Source organism: Myotis myotis, unplaced genomic scaffold (assembly GCF_014108235.1).
Source record: "Myotis myotis isolate mMyoMyo1 unplaced genomic scaffold, mMyoMyo1.p scaffold_m19_p_3, whole genome shotgun sequence".
NCBI classification, from domain to species: domain Eukaryota; kingdom Metazoa; phylum Chordata; class Mammalia; order Chiroptera; family Vespertilionidae; genus Myotis; species Myotis myotis.
In genome coordinates, this window is record NW_023416335.1 from 210,756,303 (window position 1) to 210,777,740 (window position 21,438).

Here is a 21,438-nt window from a genome sequence, read left to right on the forward strand (position 1 = left end):
TTTTCCTCCTCCTGTCCGTGGATCAGCATATTGTCTCCAGGCCCTGCAAGGATATTCTCACCTACCCCTCCCCAGGGCCTTCCTATCTCCCATCTGTCCCCAAACTGTCCTCCCTCCACCAGTTTTGCTAATGTTCACAGAGCACCTAGGATGTGCCTGGCACTGTGCCTTCACATTCTCACACACCTGGGCCCCTGGGACCCAGGGTCGCCCCTCCCCAGAGTCTGTTTTTCCAAATGCAGAGTGAACTTGGGGAGAGGCCCTGTGGTTGTTAGGGAGGGTCGGTGCCATCCAGACTTTGTGGGGCTGGGAGACAACGGTATTTGGGGGGCTGGAGCAGGGTGGGGGTGGGGGGAGATCAAAGAAAGGATCACACAGCCATGTGAGGCCAGAAGAGCTCCCAGGGAGGAAGAGGCAGAGTTTGGAAACATTTTAGGATTATCTCCTCTGACTCTCCCCGCCCAGCCTGGGGATCTAGGGGTGGGGGGAGGAGGTGTGCTTGGGGGTTAGGGGTGGGAGGGGGTGTCGGGTGCTGTCCTCCCATTTCTCAGATGAGCACACAGAGGGAAAAGTAGGTGACACTGGTCTGTACAGAGGCGGGAAGGGGCGAGGGGGGCCCAACAGGTAGCAAGTGAAAGAACCAGCAGCAGGGAGCCCCCTGGACCCCGCTGCTCCGGTCCTCGCGGCTGCAGGACCGACGTAAACAGCCTTGTTGTTGTGTTCCTGGGACAATGGTTACTTTGTAATTCCAGCCCCTCCACCTCCAACAGAGACCCTCCCCCCAGGCTCCCCCCTCCCCCCCCAGGCTCCACCCCTCCCCAACCTGCCCGCTGGGCCCACCACCAGGAGCCTTTCTGATTTCTCTTCCCTCTCAGGGCCTTTGGGGGCGGTCTCTGCCCCCCATTTCCCCCTGGGGCCAGGAACCCTTGAGTGGGGCTTGCAGAGCCCCCTGTTGGGAGGCAGGAAAATGGGGGTGCTGTGAGCGGTGCAGCGGGAAGGATGGGGCGGGAGGGGGCGCGGGTGGAGGAAGCCAGGCAGCGGGTTGTTTCGTGGGTACAGGGGTCTTATACTCGATGGGAAGTTACGGAGCTGGAAGGCGGCGACGGCTGCACGTTTTGAATTATTTCACGCCACCGGGCGGAACACTTTAAAGTGGTTAAGGTGGTACATTTTATGCGTATTTTACCACAATAAGAAAATTTAAAACCAAAACAGGACCTAACTCCCGGGGCTTCCAGCACCAAGAGCGTGAATATCGGGGCGATGAATTCCCGGTTTTTATTGAGCAAGTCATTTCGTCCTCCCTGCGCCCGCGTCCGGCTGAGACGGCACGAAGTGCGCCGCGCCCTGAGCACCGCTTGCGGGACGAAGGATGCGGGGCTCGGCCACAGGTGTCCCGGGCGCGCGGCGTGCACCCCGCACGCACACGAGCTGGGACGCGGAGCGCAGGGGGGGACATGTCAACAAGTGGCCGCGACACTGTAGCGAGTCGGCCGTTCGCGATCCCGGATTCGGCGCGAGGCGGCGGCGGAGGCGGCCCGGGGCGGGGCGGGCGGGCGGGGCGGGCGGCTTATACGGCAGCGCGCGGGCCGCCGGCGCACACCAGACGCCTCCTGGCTGGAGCGCCGCGGGCACCGCCACCCTGGGCACCGCCACCACCGACGCCCGGTGAGTCCGCGCCCGGCCTTCCCTGCCGGACCCTCACCCCGCCGTCGCCCGCCCCTGGGCCCCGCCCGAGCCCGGAGCCCGAGCCTCGGGCGCTGCCCTGGGTGGCGAGCGGCTGGGAGGGCGGAGACCGTGTCTGGTGCGTCCGTCCCCAGCAGCTGTCGGGTGTGGCGCTTGCGGGACCCTGGCTCCGAGACTCCCCCTCTCTGGCGGGGACCTGGGGTCCCCGCGGGCCTCGTCTCCGCATCCGAGCGAAGGGGCGGCCCCTAAGCGCCCCGCCGGGAGGACCGGATGACTCGTCGTCCCGCTCCGCCCTCCGGCGCGGCCTCCGGGGCGCCGGGCACCCGTCTCCTCCGTGCGCACCGGGCCAGGACGCGGGGGCGCCAGCCGGGCGTCCGCTAAAAAGGGAAGATGGCGTCGGGCACCGGCCCCGCGGGACCGGAGGTGCAGCCGGTCGCCGCGCACCTGCCAGGGGTTAGAGACGCGCCCGAGGACGGGGCGCGGGGAAGGACGGGGCGCGGGGAAGTCCGCAGCGGGAACTGGCGCGGCCGGGGCGCGGCCGCCACTCACCTGCCGGCGACCTGCGCGGGGGCGGCGTGCGAAGCGGGAGTCAGCGCCGGTCGGTCCGCGTCCCCTCCGGTGACCCGCGGGAGTCCTGCCGCGGCCCCGCGCTCGGGCAGGAGCTCCTGGGTGCGAATCGTTTGTAAACCGCTTAATTGTTCCTGTAATTCTGCTGCACGAGCCCCGGGGCTGGGTGGGCGGCCGGTGCTGTTCTGTTGTGTCGCTGCTGCTGTAACACTGCCCGCGCACCTGCTGTCTGGGCGCCGGAAAGTGTTTCTCCGTCGGTCGGCGGGGCTCCGGCTCCGGCAAGGAGGGGCTCAGCCTGGTCCTGCCCTCCTTAGGAAGACGGCCTGTGGCTCCCCCCGCGGCTCTGGGGCGGCTCCCATTTTACAGCTGGAGAGACTGCGAGGCCCCAGGAGGGGGCTTAGTGCCGCCTGGCTAAAGGCTCAGAGCCACGTTCGGGAAGCCAAGCAGAAACCCTCTGCCCAGTCGCTTCCCACCTGTGTCGTCTCAGATGGGCTGTTCTACCGCGGGGCCTCAGTTTGCTCATTCTGTAAAATGGGTCCATGAGGTTTCCGACCACGTGTGGAGAACGCCTACCCCGGTGTTCACTGCTAGTGGCGTCCTGGAGTTAACACTCTAACCATATTCTGCTTCTTTTGGGCATGCCTGAGGAAGAAGTGTTTAGGAGTGGCATGTTTTTGAATTATTGGTACCGTTTTGCACTTGTTCCCTGACTGGTCTGTCTGAGGCCGAGGCGGGGCCTAGATCCCGGCGCTGGCTCCTGAGTGCTGCTTGCTCTTCCTGCTGTTTCACCTCTCCTCCACGCTTCCCCTCCCTCCTCACTGCAGGACTTGGGGATTTCCCACCATCTTCTGAACTTGAAGGTCACAGGCATTTAGCCGTGGCTTCTCCAATCTTACCAACCAACCTTAGACTGTACAAGTTTAGTGTTGCTAGTTTTTTTGGTTTTGTTTTGTTTTAGTTTTTGTTTTAATATGTCTTAAGTATCTAGGAAGACTAGCTTCCAAGCTGCAGGGTTTTAGCCAGTGCCTCAGAATGTCTTCCTGGGCAGGGGGATATATATTATATTTTCAGTGATTTCAGAGAGAAGAGAGAGAGAGAGAGAAACCTCAATGATGAGAGAGAACCATTGATTGGCTGCCTCCTGCACGCCCCCCTATTGGGGATTGAACCTGCAACCCCAGGGCATGTGCCCTGACAGGGAATCGAAGCGTGACCTCCTGGTTCATAGGTTGTCGTTCAACCACTGAGCCATGCCAGCTGGGTAGACACATGTAATAAACCTTCTGAGTTGGCCGCCAGCTGATCTTGGTTTTGGTGGGACCTGTCTCAGCAGGGATATTTCTCCAAGCGCCAGGGTTCCCGTGAGGCCTTCCACGGGATGGTGTGAGGCTGAAAACAAGTGGAGGGACATGCCCCGCATGCCCCCTGTGGGTGTCACCCTCATCATCCTTTGCCATCTGGGCTCAATGGCCGCCTCCTCTGAGACGTCTTCTCTGACTGCCTGGGGCAGTGACGGCGAACCTATGACACGCGTGTCAGAGGTAACACCCGAACTCATTTTTTTGGTTGATTTTTCTTTGTGAAATGGCATTTAAATATATAAAATACATATAAAAAATATAAGTCTTTGTTTTACTGTGGTTGCAAATATCAACAGATTTTTATAGGTGACACGGCACCAGAGTTAAGTTAGGGTTTTTCAAAATGCTGACACGCCGAGCTCAAAAGGTCCGCCATCTCTGGCCTGCGGTAAAGGCGCTGTCCTCCCTCTCCTCCCACCACCTCCTCTGTCCTGGGACCTTATTTCGCTGCCTTCAGGACCCGACAGACGGTGTGAAATGGCCTGCGTGGGCTCACTCGGTGTGACTTAGCCGCCCGCGGGTCCGTGGGAGCAGGAGCACCAGACACAGCCGGCCGGGAGGAGCTGGGCCGGGGGCCGACGCCGTGGGTGGCGGTCAGCTGCAGGCGGGCGGTGGGCGGAGAGCTGGGGTCCCTGAGCGGCAGCGAAGGCAGAGCAGCGGCAGCCGTGTGTGCGCTGGTCATCGTCTGTCCAGTAAACGGAAGGGGGGCGGGAAGGGGTCCGCCCAGCTGTGTCCTGACGCTGACCCGGAGGCACTGCCGCTGCCGGAAAGCGTCCTGTTGGTAGTGACCCCACTAGGTTTGGGGACGGGGAGTGGCTCCTTGCTCCCCCGGCCTCGGACGGTGCCTCTCCCGCTGCTCAGGACAATTTTGAGGAAGTCCCGGCGCTGGGCTTGTTGTTGGCGGCCACGGGAAGCCGGCCCTCGGCCCTGTGTGCTGCCAGCGGTGGCTGGGGCTGGGCTCCCTGGGAGGGACACGGGAAGTACGCTGACACGGCCAGCCGCTGCCGCCGCCCGTCGCCTTTGTTGGCCCCGACGCAGGAGCGAGGCCAGGTCCGGGGCCGCCCGGGCGGCTCAGGGCGGGCAGCTGATTTTCCTAGAGTCAACATAGGATGTGACAACACAAAACACCGCGGGCCTGGCGGCACCGCTCGGTAAACCTGTTTTTCTGGCGGCAGGAGAAGACACCAGGTCACCAGGCTCAGAGGACGTGCACGTTCCTGGGCGAAGAAAAGCCGCCCTGGCCGGTCTGGCTCAGTGGATAGAGCGTCGGCCTGCGGACCAAATTGTCCCGGGTTCGATTCTGGTCAAGGGCTTGTACCTTGGCTGCAGGCTCCTCCCTGGCCCGGGCCCTGGTCAGGGCTCCTGCAGGAGGCAATCAATTGATGTGTTTCTTTCACATCGATATTTCTCTGTCTTTCCCCCTCCCCCCCCCCCCGCCCTAAAAATCAATGGAAAAATACCCTCAGGTGAGGGTTAACATCAACCAAAAAAAAGCAAAGAAAATCCCACCTGGCTATTGGGGAGGCTCACTGTGATCTGGAGGTTTAAGATTTGAGGCGACCTGTGTGTCTGGTTTGGAGCTCAGAAGGGGGCCCCCCAGGCAGGGCAGAGCGAGCTATGGACTCCATGGACCGACCCAGGTCTGACCCTGGGTGCCCAGCGTGGGCGGAGCTCCAGGCTCCCGGGCCGCCAGCTTCCCGTGGGTGAGCAGTGCTCACAGCTACCTCCCCGCTAGGGTCCTACGCCTGCCCTTTTGCAGAAGGTGAGGGTGTGTCCAGTCTAGGGTCCCCCAGCCGGGCCTGCCCGGCACCTTGAGCCCAGCTCCCACACTCTGTGACCGAGCTGCCTGGCTTCCCAAGCTGCCCGTGTTCATTGGGGCCTGCGCTGAGCTGGGGCGGACAGACAAGGAAACATTTAATGAGACTTTAATGGGCTAAGTGCCCAGCCAGGCCTGTTTACCCAAGTGCTGGGACCAGGAAGATGAGGAGCAATTGATTGGTGGGGAGCAGCTGGGTTCTGAGGCCTGCCTGGAGGAGGGAGCCGCCCCCCCATGCCAGCCTGCAGGGGGTGTAAAGATGGGGTTGAGGCTGCAAAAGGGCTGGAGTGAGTCTGAGTGGAGGGATGGGCCCTAGGGGTGTCAGAATCTGGTGAGTGAGTGAGGCCCTCGGAAGGCACTGCGGGAGACCCCAGCCTGGGAGGAGGAGACCCCGAGGGCTGCCTGCCTCAGGGCTCCGCAGGGAGAGCCCCCCGGGGTGAACACATGCTCGTTACACTTACCCAGGGACCAGGTGGCACCGGCACCGACCCCTGACTGTCCAGCGGCGATGGGAAAGGACGAGGTCCGCTTGCCGGTGTCCCTGAGGACCTGGGCTCCCCTGTGACTGGGAGAAGGTGACCCCTGGGTTTCTCTTCCCCTGCCCTCCCTGCCCCCCACCTGTGTTCTCTTCATCTCATTGAACTGTTTGTCATAACAGACTGGGTGGCTCATGAGCAACACGATTTATTTCCCGCACTTCTGGCCGCCACTGACTTCCACGTCCGCCCAGGAGGACGGGCAGGGCCCCTTTCAGAAAAGCACTCATCCTGCTGGCGGCACCTCCCAAGGGCCCGCCTCCTAAAGCCCGAGGCCTGTTAGGTTTTCAACATAGGAAGTGGGGGGGAGCGGGGGACACAAACACTCAGACCAACCACAGCAAACTGACCTAAAATCACTTTCAAGCCCTAGGCTGTTGGGCTCAGTGGACTGAAGGGTCCTGGGTTCGATTCCAGTCAAGGGCACATGCCCAGGTTGTGGGCTCCATCCCCAGTAGGGGGCGTGCGGGAGGCAGCCCACTGATGATTCTCTCTCATCGTTGGTGTTTCTATCTCTCCCTCTCTGAAATCAATAAAAATATATTTTAAAAAAATTACTCTCAAAACCTACTGTCAAGAGGATTATTAATGTTACACTGCTGCTACAGTTCGGGGTATTTTTATAGATAATCAAGAGGAAAAGACAGAAAAGGATCTCCCCAGTGCTTGTTTCACAGACGAGGACTTAGTCCAGAGCGCAGAGGGCTAAGGATTGTGTCCCGTGTCCCCTGGCCGAGCTGGCCGAGCACCCAGGCCCCCAGCCCAGTGCCCTCCGCCCGGCCAGTGTCCGCTCCGCACTGCCTGCCCAGGCCCCACCAGCCTGGGGCCGAGTGGCCTTCTCCGGAGGGAGACCCGCTCAGGGGACCGCGGGCCGTTTTTCCTCCCCTAAACCCCACAAACAGCGGAAACAGCTTTGTCTCCGGGCAGGTGTGAAGGCGGCACGCACACACCTGTGTCTTTTCAAGTTCCTAAGGGTTACTACGCAACCTGAAACCACTCGCAGGTAGAATTGGAAACAGGAACCGATTCGCTCTGTCTTGCTGAAGGTTTCAGGGTCACCTGAGGATATTTGCCCATTGATTTCTAGAGAGAGTGGAAGGGTGAGGGAGACGCGTCAATCGGTTGCCTCCTGCATGCACCCCGACCAGGGCCAGGGAGTGTGCAACCAAGGTCCTTGCCCTTGACTGGAATCGAACCTGGGACCATTCAGTTTGCAGGCGGGAGCTCTACCCACTGAGCTACACCGGCTATGGCAGTGGTTGGAGTCTTCAGTCCTGTCCCCAGGCTGAGGGTGGGTCCACCTCCCTGTGCCTTTGAGGAAACAATGATCAGAGAGGTGGTCACATGTCCAGGGTCACACAGGACAAAGTCCACACATGAGCTGCTGGGTTTGGGGTGAGGGATGATAGGGTAATTGTAGAAGTGATTATACACTCATTAGAGGTAACACTGAAGTCTTCCTCCATCCCTTGCCAACTATTCCATGAGCCCCTCCAGAGGTAGCCAGTACGAGACACATTTCCTTCCAGACCTGTGTTTCCATTTGTGCATAATGTATATAACCAGCCTGGCCGGTGTGGCTCAGTGGTCGACCTATGAACCAGGAGGTCAGGGCACACGCCCACATTGCGGGCTCGATCCCCAGTCGGGGGCGTGCAGGAGGCAGCCCATCAATGAGTCTCTCTCATTGATGTTTCTATCTCCCTCTCCCTTCCTATAAATAAATTTTCAAAATACTTTTAAAAATGTACCTAACCAGTGATAGGCACACATTTGCATAAATGGAGTCACAGCTGGCTCCTCACTTGTGCCGTTCACCACGCCTTCTTTCCATCTCCCGTGGAGACCCACCCAGACCCACCTCCCCGGTTTCCCCAGGGGCCCCCTGCCACCGCGTGCGGACTTGGGGAGGAAGGGGGTGCTGGCTTTCTCCAAGCCGAGGTTCCTGAGCTTACGTAGCCGGGTCCCCAGGGCAACCCCAGGGCCTGGCAGTGACTCGGGCCTGAACAGCTCCTGCCAAATTCTGCCCTGAACTGTGGCTATAAAGGAAGTGCCTGGAGTCGGAGGCTCCGCTGGGTGGCAAGCCCTTCCCTGCTGAGCCTCCGTTTCCTCATCTGTGAACAGGGGGGAGCCCTCCCGCAGGGTTCAAACTGTGTCTGTGCACATGTCTGTCCGGCCTCGTGCCCACCGCGCGTGGGCAAGGGCCGGACGCGAACGGGTGGGGTGACATGTTTCCTGAGCGTAGCGACCAGGTTGCTGCGTCAGAGTGTGTGGAGCCCGATGTGAGTGCTGTGCTTCTGTGGCGAAGAGGCTCTGGATTTCCGTTCTCAACCCTCTCGGCCCCCCTGTGAAAGGGGGCGAACAGTATCCCCCTGCTGAGGGAGGTGGGACTCAGTAGATGCAAATACAAAGGTCTCCCAGAGCGGGAAGGCACAGGCCCGGGAGCGCCGCCCTTGGGGGAGGCCACCGCAGCCAGAAGCTAAGCTGGGACTGGCCTTCCTGCCCTGGTCCACCCAGCCCAGGGGGAGGCTCAGCAGGCACCGGGGCGCGGGGTGGGTCGGCCAGCACCTGCACTGTGTTCCCGGGGGCAGGTGGAGGCCGGGGCCTCAAGAGTCCCTTTCAAGCCACAATGTTCCAAGTTTGTGAACAACACCCACCCCCAAGGTCAATTTCCAAAACTTTCTTTTTGCTTGAAATACCTTTCTCCCTCCTTATCTCTCCCTCCGTTTCCCCCATGATTGCTCCATCACTCCGGGAAGGGACCCCGCCCACCGAAACAGGCTGTTTGGGCTTCCGCTCCAGGTGGGGAGGGAGTGGGAGGAGGGGGATGGAGGGCGGGGGTGGTAGGTGGGGTGTACTTGATACCTGAAATAGACCTTTAAGACAAACAGCTCTACCTCCTCCAGATACCCAGTCAGGGCACATACAAGCATCAACCAATACATGCATTAGCTAAGTGGAACAACACATCGATGTTTCTCTCTCCCTGAAATCAATAAAATTAAATAAAAATTATAAAAGACAAACAGCTCCATTTCAGACCAAGTCAAGCTATCAACTTGAAATAGGGTTTTTTTAAATGAATTTTTTTTTTTTTTTTTTTAATTGATTTCAGAGAGGAAGGAAGAGGAAGGAGAAATAGAAACATCAATGATGAGAGAGAATCATTGACCAGCTGCCCTTGCATGCCCCCCACTGGGAATTGAGCCCACAACTCAGGCATATGCCCCGACTGGAATTGAACCCGGGACCCTTCAGTCCGCAGGCGATGCTCTATCCACTGAGCCAAACTGGCTAGGGCTTGAAACAGTTATATTTGCTTTAGTTTTTTTTTTAATATATTATTATTGATTTCAGAGAGGAAGGGAGAGGGAGAGAGAGAAACATCAATGATGAGAGTCATCGATCGACTGCCTCCTGTATGCTCCCTACTGGGGATGGAGCCTGCAGCCTGGGCATGTGCCCTGACCTGGAATCAAACTGTGACCTTCTTGTTCATATATCAATGCTCAATCACGGAGCCACGCCCGCTGGGTTTTGCTTTAGTTTTGAGTCAGTGATGGCTGCACACACATGAAAGTGAAAGTTCTAGAGCACAGAAGCATCCTGTATAATAAAGAGGTGATATGCAAATTGACCCTCACTCCGTCATGCTGTCAGGAGATGGCTGCGCCCACAGCAGACGCGGGGTTCCCGTAACACAAGATGGCTGCGCCCACAGCAGACACGGGGTTTCTTTAACGAGTGATCAGCAGAGACCTGAGGCTGTGTGGCACTGGGCCAGGGCGGGGGACCTGAGGCTGTGCCCCTGCCCAGTGGGGCTTGACGGGGAACTTCAGGCCACGCCCCCCGCCCAGCAAGACTTGCACGGGGACCTCAGGCCGCGCCCCCTGCCCCAGCACCAGGCCGGGGTACCTGAAGCTGCACCCTCTGCCCAGCAGGGCTTGACAGGGGTGGGGCCGGCTGGGTCTGGATCTTGCCCAATGGGGGTGGGGCTGGCCGGGTGATTTTGAGGTGCACGCAGGTGGGCGGGGACTTGACTCTGGGTCCCGGGGCATGCCCCAGACTCCAGTGACAGGAGGAAGATTTTCGTATACGTTTTACTAATTCTCTTTCATCTCTGACACCTCTATTATAGAGAAAGGGCAAGTAGCACTATTAAAATATTTCCTCCAATTAATTCCCTTTTAATGTGCAGGAATTTCGTGCACCGGGCCACTAGTATGTAATAAAAATCAAGTCGCCCGCCCGTCCCAGAGACAGCGGCTCCTGGACTGATCTGTGCAGACAGAAATTTCTGTTTAGTCTGCATTTTACTCAGGGCAGCAGCACAGTTACAAACTATCTGTTCCCTCCCGCTGTGTCCTGTAGCCACGCGCCTTCAAGATCTTGGCCCAAGGGCACCTCCAGACCCGCGAGTGTTCTTCCAGGGCCGCCGGGATGCGTAGGGGTTTCTGTGGGATGCGTCTCTGGAAGTCAGAGGTTACGTACATTGGCGACTTTGGAGGATGCTGCCCGAGGGGACCCCGCAGCTGTCTTGCCCCTCATGAGTGCTCCCTTCTGATCTGTGGCGTTGTTTGGCCCCCTGCCAGGCACACTGAGGGCCACAGTTGAATCCACAGACCTGGGGTGCTGTTTGCCTGCAGAGGGCCCTGTCCCGGCGGCTCAGGTTAGTCCTGGTCGCACTGCAGTGGCAGAGCTGGGACGGAACCCAGGCCTTCCTGCTGAGGTCAAGGCCGTTCTGCTCGAGCGTGTGCCCGATGCTGTGGGCAAAGGGTGCTCCATCCACCGGGGCATCACCCGACTCATGGGTGGGGGCAGGGCTGGTGACTGGGACAGGTGGGGTGGAAGCCCTCCTGGAAAAGACAGGACCAGGGTTCCCCAGCCAGGCCCACCAGCAGCCACTGGCCTGGCCCCAGGACCCAGTGACCAGGTGGCATTGCTGCGGCCATGACCTACCTGTTCCTGGTTTGCTGACACATGGCGAGGCTGGGCTTGAGGAGGCAGAGGGTCCACACTCCAAGGAGGGGCCAGCTGTTAGTGCCCCAGTGTGTGCGTGTGCGTGTGTGTGTGTGTGCGTGCGTGTGTGCATGTGCGTGTGTGTGTGTGTGCGCGCGTGCGCGCGTGCATGCACGGGGCAGGGCACAGCCTGTGAACCTGGAGCCCGTTGGAAGGAGCATCTCCCCCCACTGACCTCCCTGTGGCCCATCTGGTCCCTTCCGCCCTCTGAACCTGGGTCTGCCGTTTTTGAAATTGTCAGAGTCCTGCCTGGGCCTGTAGGTCCCCCGCCAGGAGGTGGACACCCCTCCCCCACTTCTGCAACCCTGGCCTTTCTGTCTTTTGCAGAACACCTACTGTGTGCTGCACCGGAACTCTCATCGCTCAGCTTTCATGCAGCCTGGGAGGGAGATGGCATCTCCCCATTTCCCAGGTGTGGAAACCGAGGCCAGGCCGGGAGCTGGTGGCTGGCGCAGGGCTGTTTACCGGAAGCGGGCCAGCTGTGTCCTCCGAGGCCTGCAGGTGTCCTCACGGCGTGGGGGCGGCTGTCGGCACAGGGGTGAGATTTGCATCCTGGTCTCTGTGGGCAAAACAGGGCTCCTGGCCGTGTTTTCCACTGAGTGTGTAGGCGGGTAAGGAGTGGGCTGTCTGGGTGGGTGCGGCTAGGTGTGCCTTCCTTTCACCAAGGAAGGGTTTTAAACCACATATTTGCAAATCTGTTGGAAAAAATAGGTGCTTAAAACCAGGCCCGGCTCCTGGATGCGCAGCTGCCGAGGCCTTTGCTTAGTCACTCGACAAGCACTGCTCCGCTCTGCGCTGCGAGTCGGGATGATGGAGGCCGCTCCTGTGCTGCCGGCTGACGCGGGCCTCGCTCATCAGCACGGATTCCGCCCCTTTGTCCCCTAGCAGCCCGGAGAGGCAGGCGCTGCTAGTGTCAGTGAGGAGGGAGGACACCCGCAGCCTGGCCCTGAGTCCCTGCTCGAAGTCACAGATGCGGAACCTCCAACGCCCATGTGGTTGGCTGGAGACGGAGGGAGCAGAGACGGCTGTGGGAGCCCTGGTGCCCCCACCTGACTCTAGGATCTGGGACGGGGACGCTAGAGCCAAGCTCTTTAGGATGCAAATCTCGCCCCTGTGCCGAGTTCGAAAGCCGAGTGAGGAGAGAGGAGTGAGCCAAGCAGGGGAGACAGGATGGTGGCCAGCGGGCACGGCCCATGACACATCGGGCACAGTTACAGCCGTCTGTAGTGTGGCAGGGACAGGGTCCAAGCTTAGGGGGCAGGCTGAGCTGGCCAGGCGGCCTTGGTGAGGAGAGGGCCCTGGTAGCGGGTGGCCTGGCTCCCGTGGGGACTAGGAGCCGAGTGGACCCGTGACGGGCAGATCGCAGACTGCCGTCTAGGAATCAGGTCAGACAAGCAAGGCCGGGCAGCGGGGCCAGGCGGAGGTGCTCAGACCGCACGGGCCTGGGCCAGGGGCTGTGACGGGTGTGGGGGGGGGGTAGGGCTGGAGGCTGCTGCAGGGACCCTGCCCCAGTTCCCAGCTACACTCTGTTCTGCCCAGATCTAGAGCCCAAGGCCAGCCCGGCCTGGCTGGGGAGCATGTAAGGGGCCCATATCCAGGGCTGAGGTCAGGCCTGGACAGTGGCAGGGGCTCCGACACCTGCCAGGATTATAACGGCACCGCTGGCTCTTGCCTGGACAAGGAGCCCGGTTTGGGGGACCATTTTCCCTATTTACAGATAAGGGCACGGTGCCTCCACCAGACTCACACTGCAGGTGACCCAGGTGACCGGCTGGGTGAGGATGTTAACCAGGAACCCTGCCCCGGAGTGTCCGCAGTGGGACTCGGCCGGGAGGAAGGCTGGGGCCCACATGAAGGTGTAGACGCAGGCCCTGCCCCGAAACAGTTCAGTCCATGTGGGGAGGCTTCACCCCACTGCTCACCCACCCTGGCACTGCTCAGGCCTCACCCACCCTGGCACTGCTCAGGCCTCACCCACCCTGGCACTGCTCAGGCCTCACCCACCCTGGCACTGCTCAGATCACTCAGGCCCCAGCCCCAGCCTGGCCAAGCTGCCCGCAGTCACTGTCCCTGGCCAGGCACCTGCCCTGTAGGACTGGTGGGGCGGTGCGCCCCATTTGTTACCAAAGGTTTCAGGGATTGTCTGCGGGGTGGGGGTGGGGGAGGGATGTGGGGACAGTGGGTCAAGGTAAGGCTCCGAGACCCCAGGCCCAGTGAGGTCCCCTCGAGGCCCCAGCAGGGAGGGGTTTCCAGGGGAGCACCCAGCAGCCTCAGCCTGCGGAGGCGGGTGGGGTGGAGGGAGGGGGAACCCGGAGGCAGATGCAAATGAGGGCTGGGGCTGCTTTCCCAGGGAAATGGTCATTTTCATAGACACCCGCCCCCTGGGGCCTGGGCGCAGGCAGCGCTCCTGTCGCAATTCCTCAGCAATCTGCTTAACGCCAGCTCAAGTGCGTGTGCGCACACTGCCTGCAGCCTGTGCCTGCTCCCTCACCCAGGAGAGCTGTCTCCATTCATCTGGGTCTTTTCTGTCTTTAATGGAGTGTTACGTTTTCTTTCTTTTTAAAATAGGTTTTTGTTGATTTCAGAGAAAGGAAGGGAAAGAGAGAATGAAACGTCAATGGAGAGGGAATCGTCGGTCGGCTGCCTCCTGCGCGCCCCGCACCGGGGATCGAGCCGTGACCTCCTGGTCATAGGCCACACTGGCCGGGCTGGAGTGTCCCATTTTTCTCCAGAGCGTTTAAGCGTGTTTTATGAGATTCGTGCCTGATCGAAGCCTGTGAAGATGTGTTTCTTTTCTCCTGATACCTCCTGGTTGCCGTTAAGGATGCCGTGGGTTTTTGTATGTTGGTCTTGGATCTGGAACCTTGTAACTCAGTGGTTCTCAACCTTCCTGACGCCGCGACCCTTTAATACAGCTCCTCATGTTGTGGTGACCCCCAATTTCATGGTTACAAATTGGACATAATGAAAGCTTAGTGATGAATCACAAAAACAATATGCGATGATATGTGTGTTTTCCGATGGTCTGAGGCGACCCCTGTGAAAGGGTCATTCGGCCCCCAAAGGGGTCGCGACCCACAGGTTGAGAACCGCTGTTGTAACTCCTGGCACTTCCAAGAGCTGCTTCTCTTCGTGAACGTTCGGATCTGCCCAGAGCTTCCTTCCCGGCCTTTTTCGAAAAGGACCCCCCCCTCCTCCCGCCGGATTGGATGGCGCGTCCTCGATGCTCTCGGCGGCTTCCTCTCACTCGCTCACGCTCAGTCACGGTGGTCTCTGTTGAAGTCTCGCTCGATCCTCTTTCCTTTGGTACCAGTGCCCCCCCCCCCCCCCCCCGAGTTCTCCTCTCTGTTCAGACGGGCAAAGTTGCCGGAAAGTGGGGAAATGAGTGTCAGGGCTGGGGCCCAGCGCCCCTGGCTGCCTGGGGTCAGGGCCCCCCTCCCCGCCCCCCAATAATAAGGCTAAGAAGTCAGCTCTGGCCACAGCAGTGGCTTCAGACCGTACTGGTGACGTGTCATGAACAACTGCAGGGGGCCCACCTTCGCTGCCCTCAGCACCCCCTGGCGCTGATGGGGATCTACACACCCAGCGCTGGGTGTTGAAATTGCTGACAGCATTTAGGCCCTTAGCACTGTCCCCGTGCCCTTCCCTGTACAGCTGTGCGGCCGATGGTTTGGGGGCGTCCCTGCGTCTTGGCCCTACAGGCTTTTAACACTGGGCCTGCAGGTCCCTCGGCGGCAGCAGCGCCCCTCCCCCCTGGGATGTGGGTGCTGGGCCTGGCCCGCCAGCTCCCCCGGGCAGGGGCTGCCCTGACAGGTGCGCCGGCAGATGCCAGGCCGGGGCTCTGCGGGCCATTGTGGCTGTGTTTACGTGTCTGCTTTCCCCGCCCGCTCCCGTCCGCTGCCTTTCCGCGGGCTTCCATCCGGAACAGACGTAAAACGGGCTTCCCGCTCAGCAAACTCAGCCGGCCTCTTTGAGAAACACTCCGACCAGTTCTTCCCTAGGACAGTGCTGTCCTCTGCGGTCCTTCCCCTCTCAGGCCAGGCCCTCAGCCTGTCTGCGCCCTCGCTGACGTCGCGGCCCGTCCATCTCCTCGCCTGCCTTCTGGGTGCATTGTTGAGACTCACCTGTCTGGACTCGCCCGGACACCTGGGGACCCTCTGTGATCCCGGGAGCCCTGGCCCCCCTTCGCCTCTGCGCCCTCCCCCTTTCATGCTGGAGCAAGTGGTGGGTGCAGGCCTGTCCAGCCTCAGTCCCCGGAGGGTGGGTGCCCGTGCAGCCTGCAGACATCACTCTGGGAGCCGGGAGGTTTGGGGTTTTGCTCCTTCTTGGTTCAGGGCAGGCCAGTGTGCGGAGTCAGACCTGTTAAAAACCCCGGACGCTATTGTAAGAAGATAATAAGGAGATGCAAAGGCCCTAATGGTTAGCGCCTGCTCCCTCAGTGCTCCAGGCTCTGCTCAAGGCACCTGCAGGCGACCCCTCCCCTCCAACCCCCGCGTGAAGGGCTGCGGGTGCCGTGCAGATGAGAGAACGGGGCGCCATGGCAGAGCGGGACTGGAACTCGGACTCTTTGGTTCCATCCCTCCTCCTCCTCTGGCCCCACGGCCGTCTGGTACGGGGCGGGGGGTGGGGGTGTAAATGATGTTCAGCCAGGGCAGAGGCCCACCCAGCGGTCGCGTGGTGACGTGAACAGGGACTGTTATGGGAGTTCACGGTTGTAACAGGCGGACCTTTGGCTGCACGGAATGGGCAAGGCGGTGAATGGTGATTTGAGCAAATGGGGTTTTTGTTTTTCTTACACAGGTGTCAGCGGCTTGTGTTTTCCTGTTCCAATAGTGCCGGCCGGGAGCCAGCTCCCTACCTTTGCTCTGTGTCCTTGGCACGGTGGTGGTTCTTGTACTCAACACCTCGGTGTCCTAAAAGGGCTGCTGCAGCTCCAGCCTTCGCGTCCGGGTTGCAGGCAGCGGGGAGGGGGACGAGCTGCCCAGGCCGTGTCTGCTCCCTCTCAACTCCCACATCAGTGCCTGAGCCGTCATTGACCAGGATGGGTTACCTGCCCATCACTAGCTGCAGGGCATTCGGGAAGGTGAACAGGAGTGTCCTGATGGGCTTAGATGCACAAGGACTCAGGGCCACCTGAGGGAAGCTGGTTGCGAGCAGGGGCGGGGAGGTAAGAGCCTGCCGAGACGGTGGAGGAAGGAGGCCGTAACGCTCTGTGAGGAGGGTCCCATGTTTGAAATCGTGTGAATGTGCTTACAAACAGAGCCGGAGAGCCGCAGGGTCCCGTGGAATCGGGGCTGCCCACGACGATCCCTCACTTAGCTATTTGCTTTCCCGCTCAAGGGAAACGGCGGTGCCCAGGAGCCGTGCTCCAGGCGGCCCCAGCCTCCGTCACTATTGTGACAGTAGACGCCTGGTGGTGTAGTTTGCCAGCCGCTCTTGGGGGCCAGGATGAGAGCCTTTCTTATTTCTCCGCTGATTCCTTTTTTCTTTCACAAAGAGAAAAGACAAGAGCCCTTATGAATCATTCTCAGATCCCTGACTTTAGAAATGTATGGTGGAGAACAGAGAGGTGCAGTGACTTGCCCAGAGGCACACAGCGGTGTGTGGCGGGCTTCATGCTGGGGCAGCTGGGGGAAGAGGCCGATGATGGCTTTAGCAGAGGGGGCGAGGGCGAGGGTGGAGGTCAGGGCGTCAGTCACTGTGTGTGTCTTTCTTCCCCAGAGAAGACATGTCTCAAGCAGGACACCTCTCCAGGAGCCTCATCTTGTGCACCTTCCTGCAGGAGCACGGGCTGCAAGCGGCGGAGGATCCCGGCGTGACCAGCCTCCTCCAGGACTCGCCGGAGCCCCTGGGGTAGGTCCCACCAGCTGTCTGCGGGCCCCGCCCTCCCCATTCCTGTCCCGGACCTGGTGGGGGAGGTGAGGAGAGCGGGCCTGCTGGGTTCCGGGCAGGGCTCCAGGTGGAAACTCCCGGGTGTGGCCGTGGAGGCCAGCGCCAGGCAGGACAGCTTTGTTCTGATCCCATTGCACGGAGGGCGCCTCAGAGCATCCTGGGACCTTAGGCGCCAGCATCCAGTGCCTCCAGCCTGTGGATTAGGACGGAGTGCCTCCCGGCCCCTGACCCCCCGTGACCCCCCATGACCGCGACCACTGCACCAAGGCCTCTTAAGACCAGGGCCGGGTGTGACTCAGTGGTTGAGCGTCGACCTTGAACCAGGAGGTCACGGTTCGATTCCTGGTCAGGGCACAGGCCTGGGTTGTGGGCTCGATCCCCAATGTGGGGAGTGCAGGAGTCAGCTGATCAAGGATTCTCTCTCATGGATGTTTTCTCTCTCCCTCTCCCTTCCTCTCTGAAATCAATAAAAAAATATTTTTTTAAAAAAGGCCTCTTGAGAGAGGGATCGAGGCAGCCTGAGGCCGCTTCAGGCTCGGCTGCAGCTCCTGGCCCTGGCTGGTAGGGCGGCAGAGAGGGCACGTACCCAGGATCCGTTCAGGGCCCGGAGGCTCGCCCCTGCTCTAGGCCTCAGGACTTTTAGTCAAGAGATCCTGGACTTGGGGGTGGGGCTGGTTGGGATGTTAGGGCCGGGGGGACCCACAATGTGCCTTTTTCCTCCACCCCGCCCGTTTGTAGATGACAGCAGGGGACGTCATCGGGTATCGGCATGCAGGTGGGACCTCAGCCCACTCCCTGGTGCCAGCCAGCCCCCCCTACCCTCCCGCCCCCATTGCTCCTGGAGCAGAGAGAGCATGGCCCCGAGACTGGGCAGGTGGCCGGGGCTGTGCTGGGCTGGGAGGCCTCTGGTCTGGGAATTCCCAGGCAGCTGCCTACTCACTGGGATGGAATGTGTGGGCCAACCCCTGAGAGCAGGGCTGTGACCCGCCCAGGCACACAAGGGGGAGGGGAGGACATCAGACTGGGCAGCTGGGGGGAAGGGAGCCTCCACGTCCATGAAGGAGTCCATTCAGTGAGGGTGGGCTGGTCAGCCCCTCCTTTCTCAGAGGTGATGACATAGAGGAGGTTTTAGGATTGGGGACCAGGGACAAGGTCCCTGAGCACCTCCCCACCAGGAGGAAGGTAAGGTGAGGCCCCTGAGGGAAGCCAGCCTGTGATCTGGGGGAGGCTCGGCCCCCCACCTGCCTAGCTCCAAGGCCCAAACATCCTACCCCAGCTGAGAGCTCAGACCGACCAGAAGCCCCTGCCCCCGCTTCTGGAGCCCCCGGTGGGCAGACCTCGATGGCTGTCTGCAGCGAGGTGGGAGCCAAGGAGAGGCCTGAAGGTTCCCTGCCCTGCGCCCAGCTCTGCGCCCTGTGAACCTGTGGCCCGGCTGGCTGGGTGGGCCTAGGTGTGCGTCACCGGCACAACCCACCCTCCTTCCCTGCACCCCTCGCAGAGCCCTCCCTCACGAGGTGGCCATGCGGCTGGCCTTCATTGGGGACGAGTTGGAAGTGAGATGGACGCTGCCCCGCTTTGCCCACGTGCCCTGGATGGCCATGTACAGGTACCAGTCCAGCGTCGCGCTTTCTCCTTCCTGCCTGGCTGCCGGCAGCAGGACCTCGAATGACGGGACGTGCTGAGTGGGCTCCGATGGTGGTACCCGAGGCCCTGGCGGAGACGCTCCTGATTGGCCGGCCTCCCTGAGGGTGCTCAGACCTCATGGGATTGCTCGGGGGGGGGGGGGGGGGGCGCGCGCAGAGGGCCCTTCCTGGAGCCCAGGCCCCAAGCGGGTGCGGTCCCTTGGTCTCAGGGAGGCTGCCTTCTCTTCGGGAGCCCAGGCCTGTATCCAAACAGCTTCTCTGGAGGGAGGACCTGCTCCCGGGGCCCGCCTCTTCGGGCTGCGGGCAGTGGAGGGTTTTCCACGTGGCCAGGTCCAGAGCGCAAGGCCCGAGTACCAGAAACAGCCCGTGGAGCATGGAGAGAGGCCCTCATTGCGGAGCCGCCCAGGGAGGAGGGCGAGGGTGGGCGTGGGGGCCGGGGGAGGGGGCCCTCTGCCCTGTCCGCGCGGTAATGGCCGCTCCCGCTCCCATTTGTCTCACAGCTTCGTGCACACCTACAACCAGACCGGTCTGAGGGTGGTCCTTACCAGCGTTATGGGTGGCCTCCCTTACCTCAGGGGGAACAGAAGGTTCTGGAGCTTCCTGATCCTCAGGGCCTGGGTAAGCCTGGGCAGCGGAGCTGCTCCGTAAAGCGTTCCTCTCGGGGCCCCAGTCCCCCCACTCCCTGTGCTCGTCTCGCCTGCCCCACCCACTTCTGCCTGGTCCCCGAGGCCTCTGGGTTGAGATTGGGATTGCTGACGGGCACGGACCCTGGGGTGCCTTGCCTGCTCCGCACCTTCCTCCGGTTCCTCACTCACCTGCCAGGGCAGGGGACGCTTGTCCTGAGCAGCGTTCCCAACCCCCGGCCCTCGGCCTGTCCTCAGGGGCACTTGCCTCCTACCTCCTGCCCTCCTCTCTGGACCAGGTCCCTGAGCCCCGTTCCTGTGGGAGATGCCCTTGTTCAGCCCCCTTTACCGACTTCTCCTCGCACCCCGCTCGCCCACTGGGCTGACCACCAGCCCCCCAGGTGGTCCTCACTCCCCCCTTCCTCTCACAGGTGTCCCCCCGCCAGGGACGGGGGCGCAAGCTGTCCGGGCTGCTGCTGCTGGCGCTGCTGCTAGACTGGGGCCTGCACCTCCTCCAGTGACGCGCTGCTGGCCAGCGCGGGGGGGCTGGCCCTCCCCCACCACCACCCTGGAGGTGGCCTTGTTGGTTTTGTCTTTTTAACTGTTTTCTTATGATCCCTTTTTTATATTTAAATCCTGAGTGCTGGGACACTCCTGAGGTTTCATACGTGTTTTTTTGGTTTTGTTTTTTGTAAGAGAAATGAATTATACCTCTGGGATCTTCATGGCTAACTGTTCTCCTGGCCCCAGGAGCCATCCTCTCCTGTGGGCCACGCAGCAGGCGCTGGGGGAGTGCTGGTCACACCCGTGTCTGCGGTGCCCACAGAGAATCTGCTGGAGTAGATTTTGAGGGGTGAGGAGAGTCAATAAAATGTTGGTTTCCATTCGTCTCTGGTCCTCCTGGGTTTGCAGCATGGGCTCCATCTTGCCCCTTGGAGGGAGATGATGGGGAGCGGGGGGGGGGGGGGGGGTCGGGGGAAGCATGGCCCAGCCACTTGCCTGCGTCACAGCCTCGAGCTCCCCCCACACCCGAGTGCTGCGTGGGCCCCAAAGCACCGGTTCACTGCCCCTCATGTCTTGGTGCTGAAATCGACCATAGGGATTCTTTCCTTGGGCTGCCTGCCCTCCCCGTGCGCTCACCCAGCCCCCCTGCGGGCGTGGTGCAGCCTATGAGCGCGCACAGGAGGGGGGGCTGGGCAGGGGCACCAGGATTCCCACAGGTCAGAAAGGTGCCCCTTTCCTCGTTAAAACCAGCTTCAATCTGAGTCCATGGCGGTCTCAAAAATCTCTCCTCAAACCCCAAAAGGACCAGTGGCCTGTTCCTCCCAGGCAGGGCTCGGGATTCCTAAGGAATCTGCACTGTGCTCCCACCACCCCCAGCAGCTCTCTCCAGCAGGCCGGGCTCGCCCAGGGTGGACACGACCCCACCCCCCAGGGACCTGAGGCAGAGGCTGCCAGGGGCAGTGAAGCTCCTCCCAGAGCCAGGTGCCAGGCTGTGGGGCCAGGAGGGGCCCCATCATCTTCCATTTTGGGGGCCTTTGAACATGAACACGGCCCCTGGTCTGGTCAGGATTCCTGGAGATGAGGCGAGGTGGAGGCTCAGAGGGGTGCCCGGGGCACCCTGCTCCTGCCAGGGCAGAAGGGCAGCGCCCAATCCAGGCAGACCAGGGAGCCAGGGCTCACCAATGACAGGGCCCCCAAAGATGGAGGGACCCCCTGCATGGAGGGTGTTGGTGTCCCAGGGAGGACTGGCCGCCAGCCCTTCAAAGGGAGTATGTGGGCCCCCAAGACTCAGCTCCTCCACAACTCCCTCCCTGTCTCCTCCAGATTCAGGGGGCAGGGGCAGGGTGAGGGCCCACCCACCCACCCCAACCCAGGGCTCCTGGTGGAGGTTCTCGCTACGCCCTTGGGGTCCCTCCGGTGCTGCTGCCTCTCGCTGGCTGTCCCGGCTGCTCCTGCGGCTTGAAGCATGCGCAGACCCAGGGCACCCTTCCGGAGGAGGAGCTGTCCTCCACGCACCCCGCTCCCTCACCGGGGCCTTCGGGGGCTGAGGGCCCTCGGACACCTCCCTGCCGGCAGCGCAGCCCGCCCAGGAGCTGGTCTGACCGAGGTGCTCAGCACCCTGCGAAGGGGACTCCAGCAGAACTGGCGACCACTTACAATAACAACAAAGTTCTCTGTGAACGTTTGAGAATTTCTGCACATTTTAAGAAACGGTTCTTGCCCGGCTGGCGTGGCCCAGTGGTTGAACGTCAACCTATGAACCAGCAGGTCACGGTTCGATTCCCGGTCAGG

The 21,438-nt window shown here is 61.1% G+C and overlaps 1 protein-coding gene across 3 annotated transcripts; it reads left to right on the forward strand.

Annotated features, from left to right (window-relative positions):
- The first annotated feature begins 1,581 nt into the window (after positions 1-1,581).
- On the forward strand, positions 1,582-20,029 carry BIK (BCL2 interacting killer). 3 transcript variants are annotated; one of them, XM_036296487.1, is made up of 6 exons: positions 1,582-1,668; positions 11,313-11,523; positions 16,707-16,838; positions 18,376-18,483; positions 19,021-19,138; positions 19,575-20,029. In XM_036296487.1, exons 3-6 carry the CDS (start codon positions 16,714-16,716, stop codon positions 19,662-19,664), a joined length of 441 nt encoding a protein of 146 aa, XP_036152380.1. In that variant the 5' UTR covers positions 1,582-1,668; positions 11,313-11,523; positions 16,707-16,713; the 3' UTR covers positions 19,665-20,029. The 3 variants fall into 3 exon arrangements, with proteins under 3 accessions (XP_036152380.1, XP_036152378.1, XP_036152381.1); XM_036296488.1 differs by lacking the exon at positions 1,582-1,668 and adding an exon at positions 10,587-10,635; XM_036296485.1 differs by lacking the exon at positions 11,313-11,523 and having other exon boundaries at positions 1,600-1,668.
- The last annotated feature ends 1,409 nt before the right edge of the window (positions 20,030-21,438 follow it).

Excerpts from the sequence above, each read along its gene's own strand:
- BIK (XM_036296487.1), top strand. The coding sequence starts at position 16,714 with ATGTCTCAAGCAGGACACCTCTCCAGGAGCCTCATCTTGTGCACCTTC. Across the intron at positions 16,839-18,375 it reads GACTCGCCGGAGCCCCTGGG|AGCCCTCCCTCACGAGGTGG; the intron begins GTAGGTCCCACC and ends CACCCCTCGCAG. Across the intron at positions 18,484-19,020 it reads CCCTGGATGGCCATGTACAG|CTTCGTGCACACCTACAACC; the intron begins GTACCAGTCCAG and ends TTTGTCTCACAG.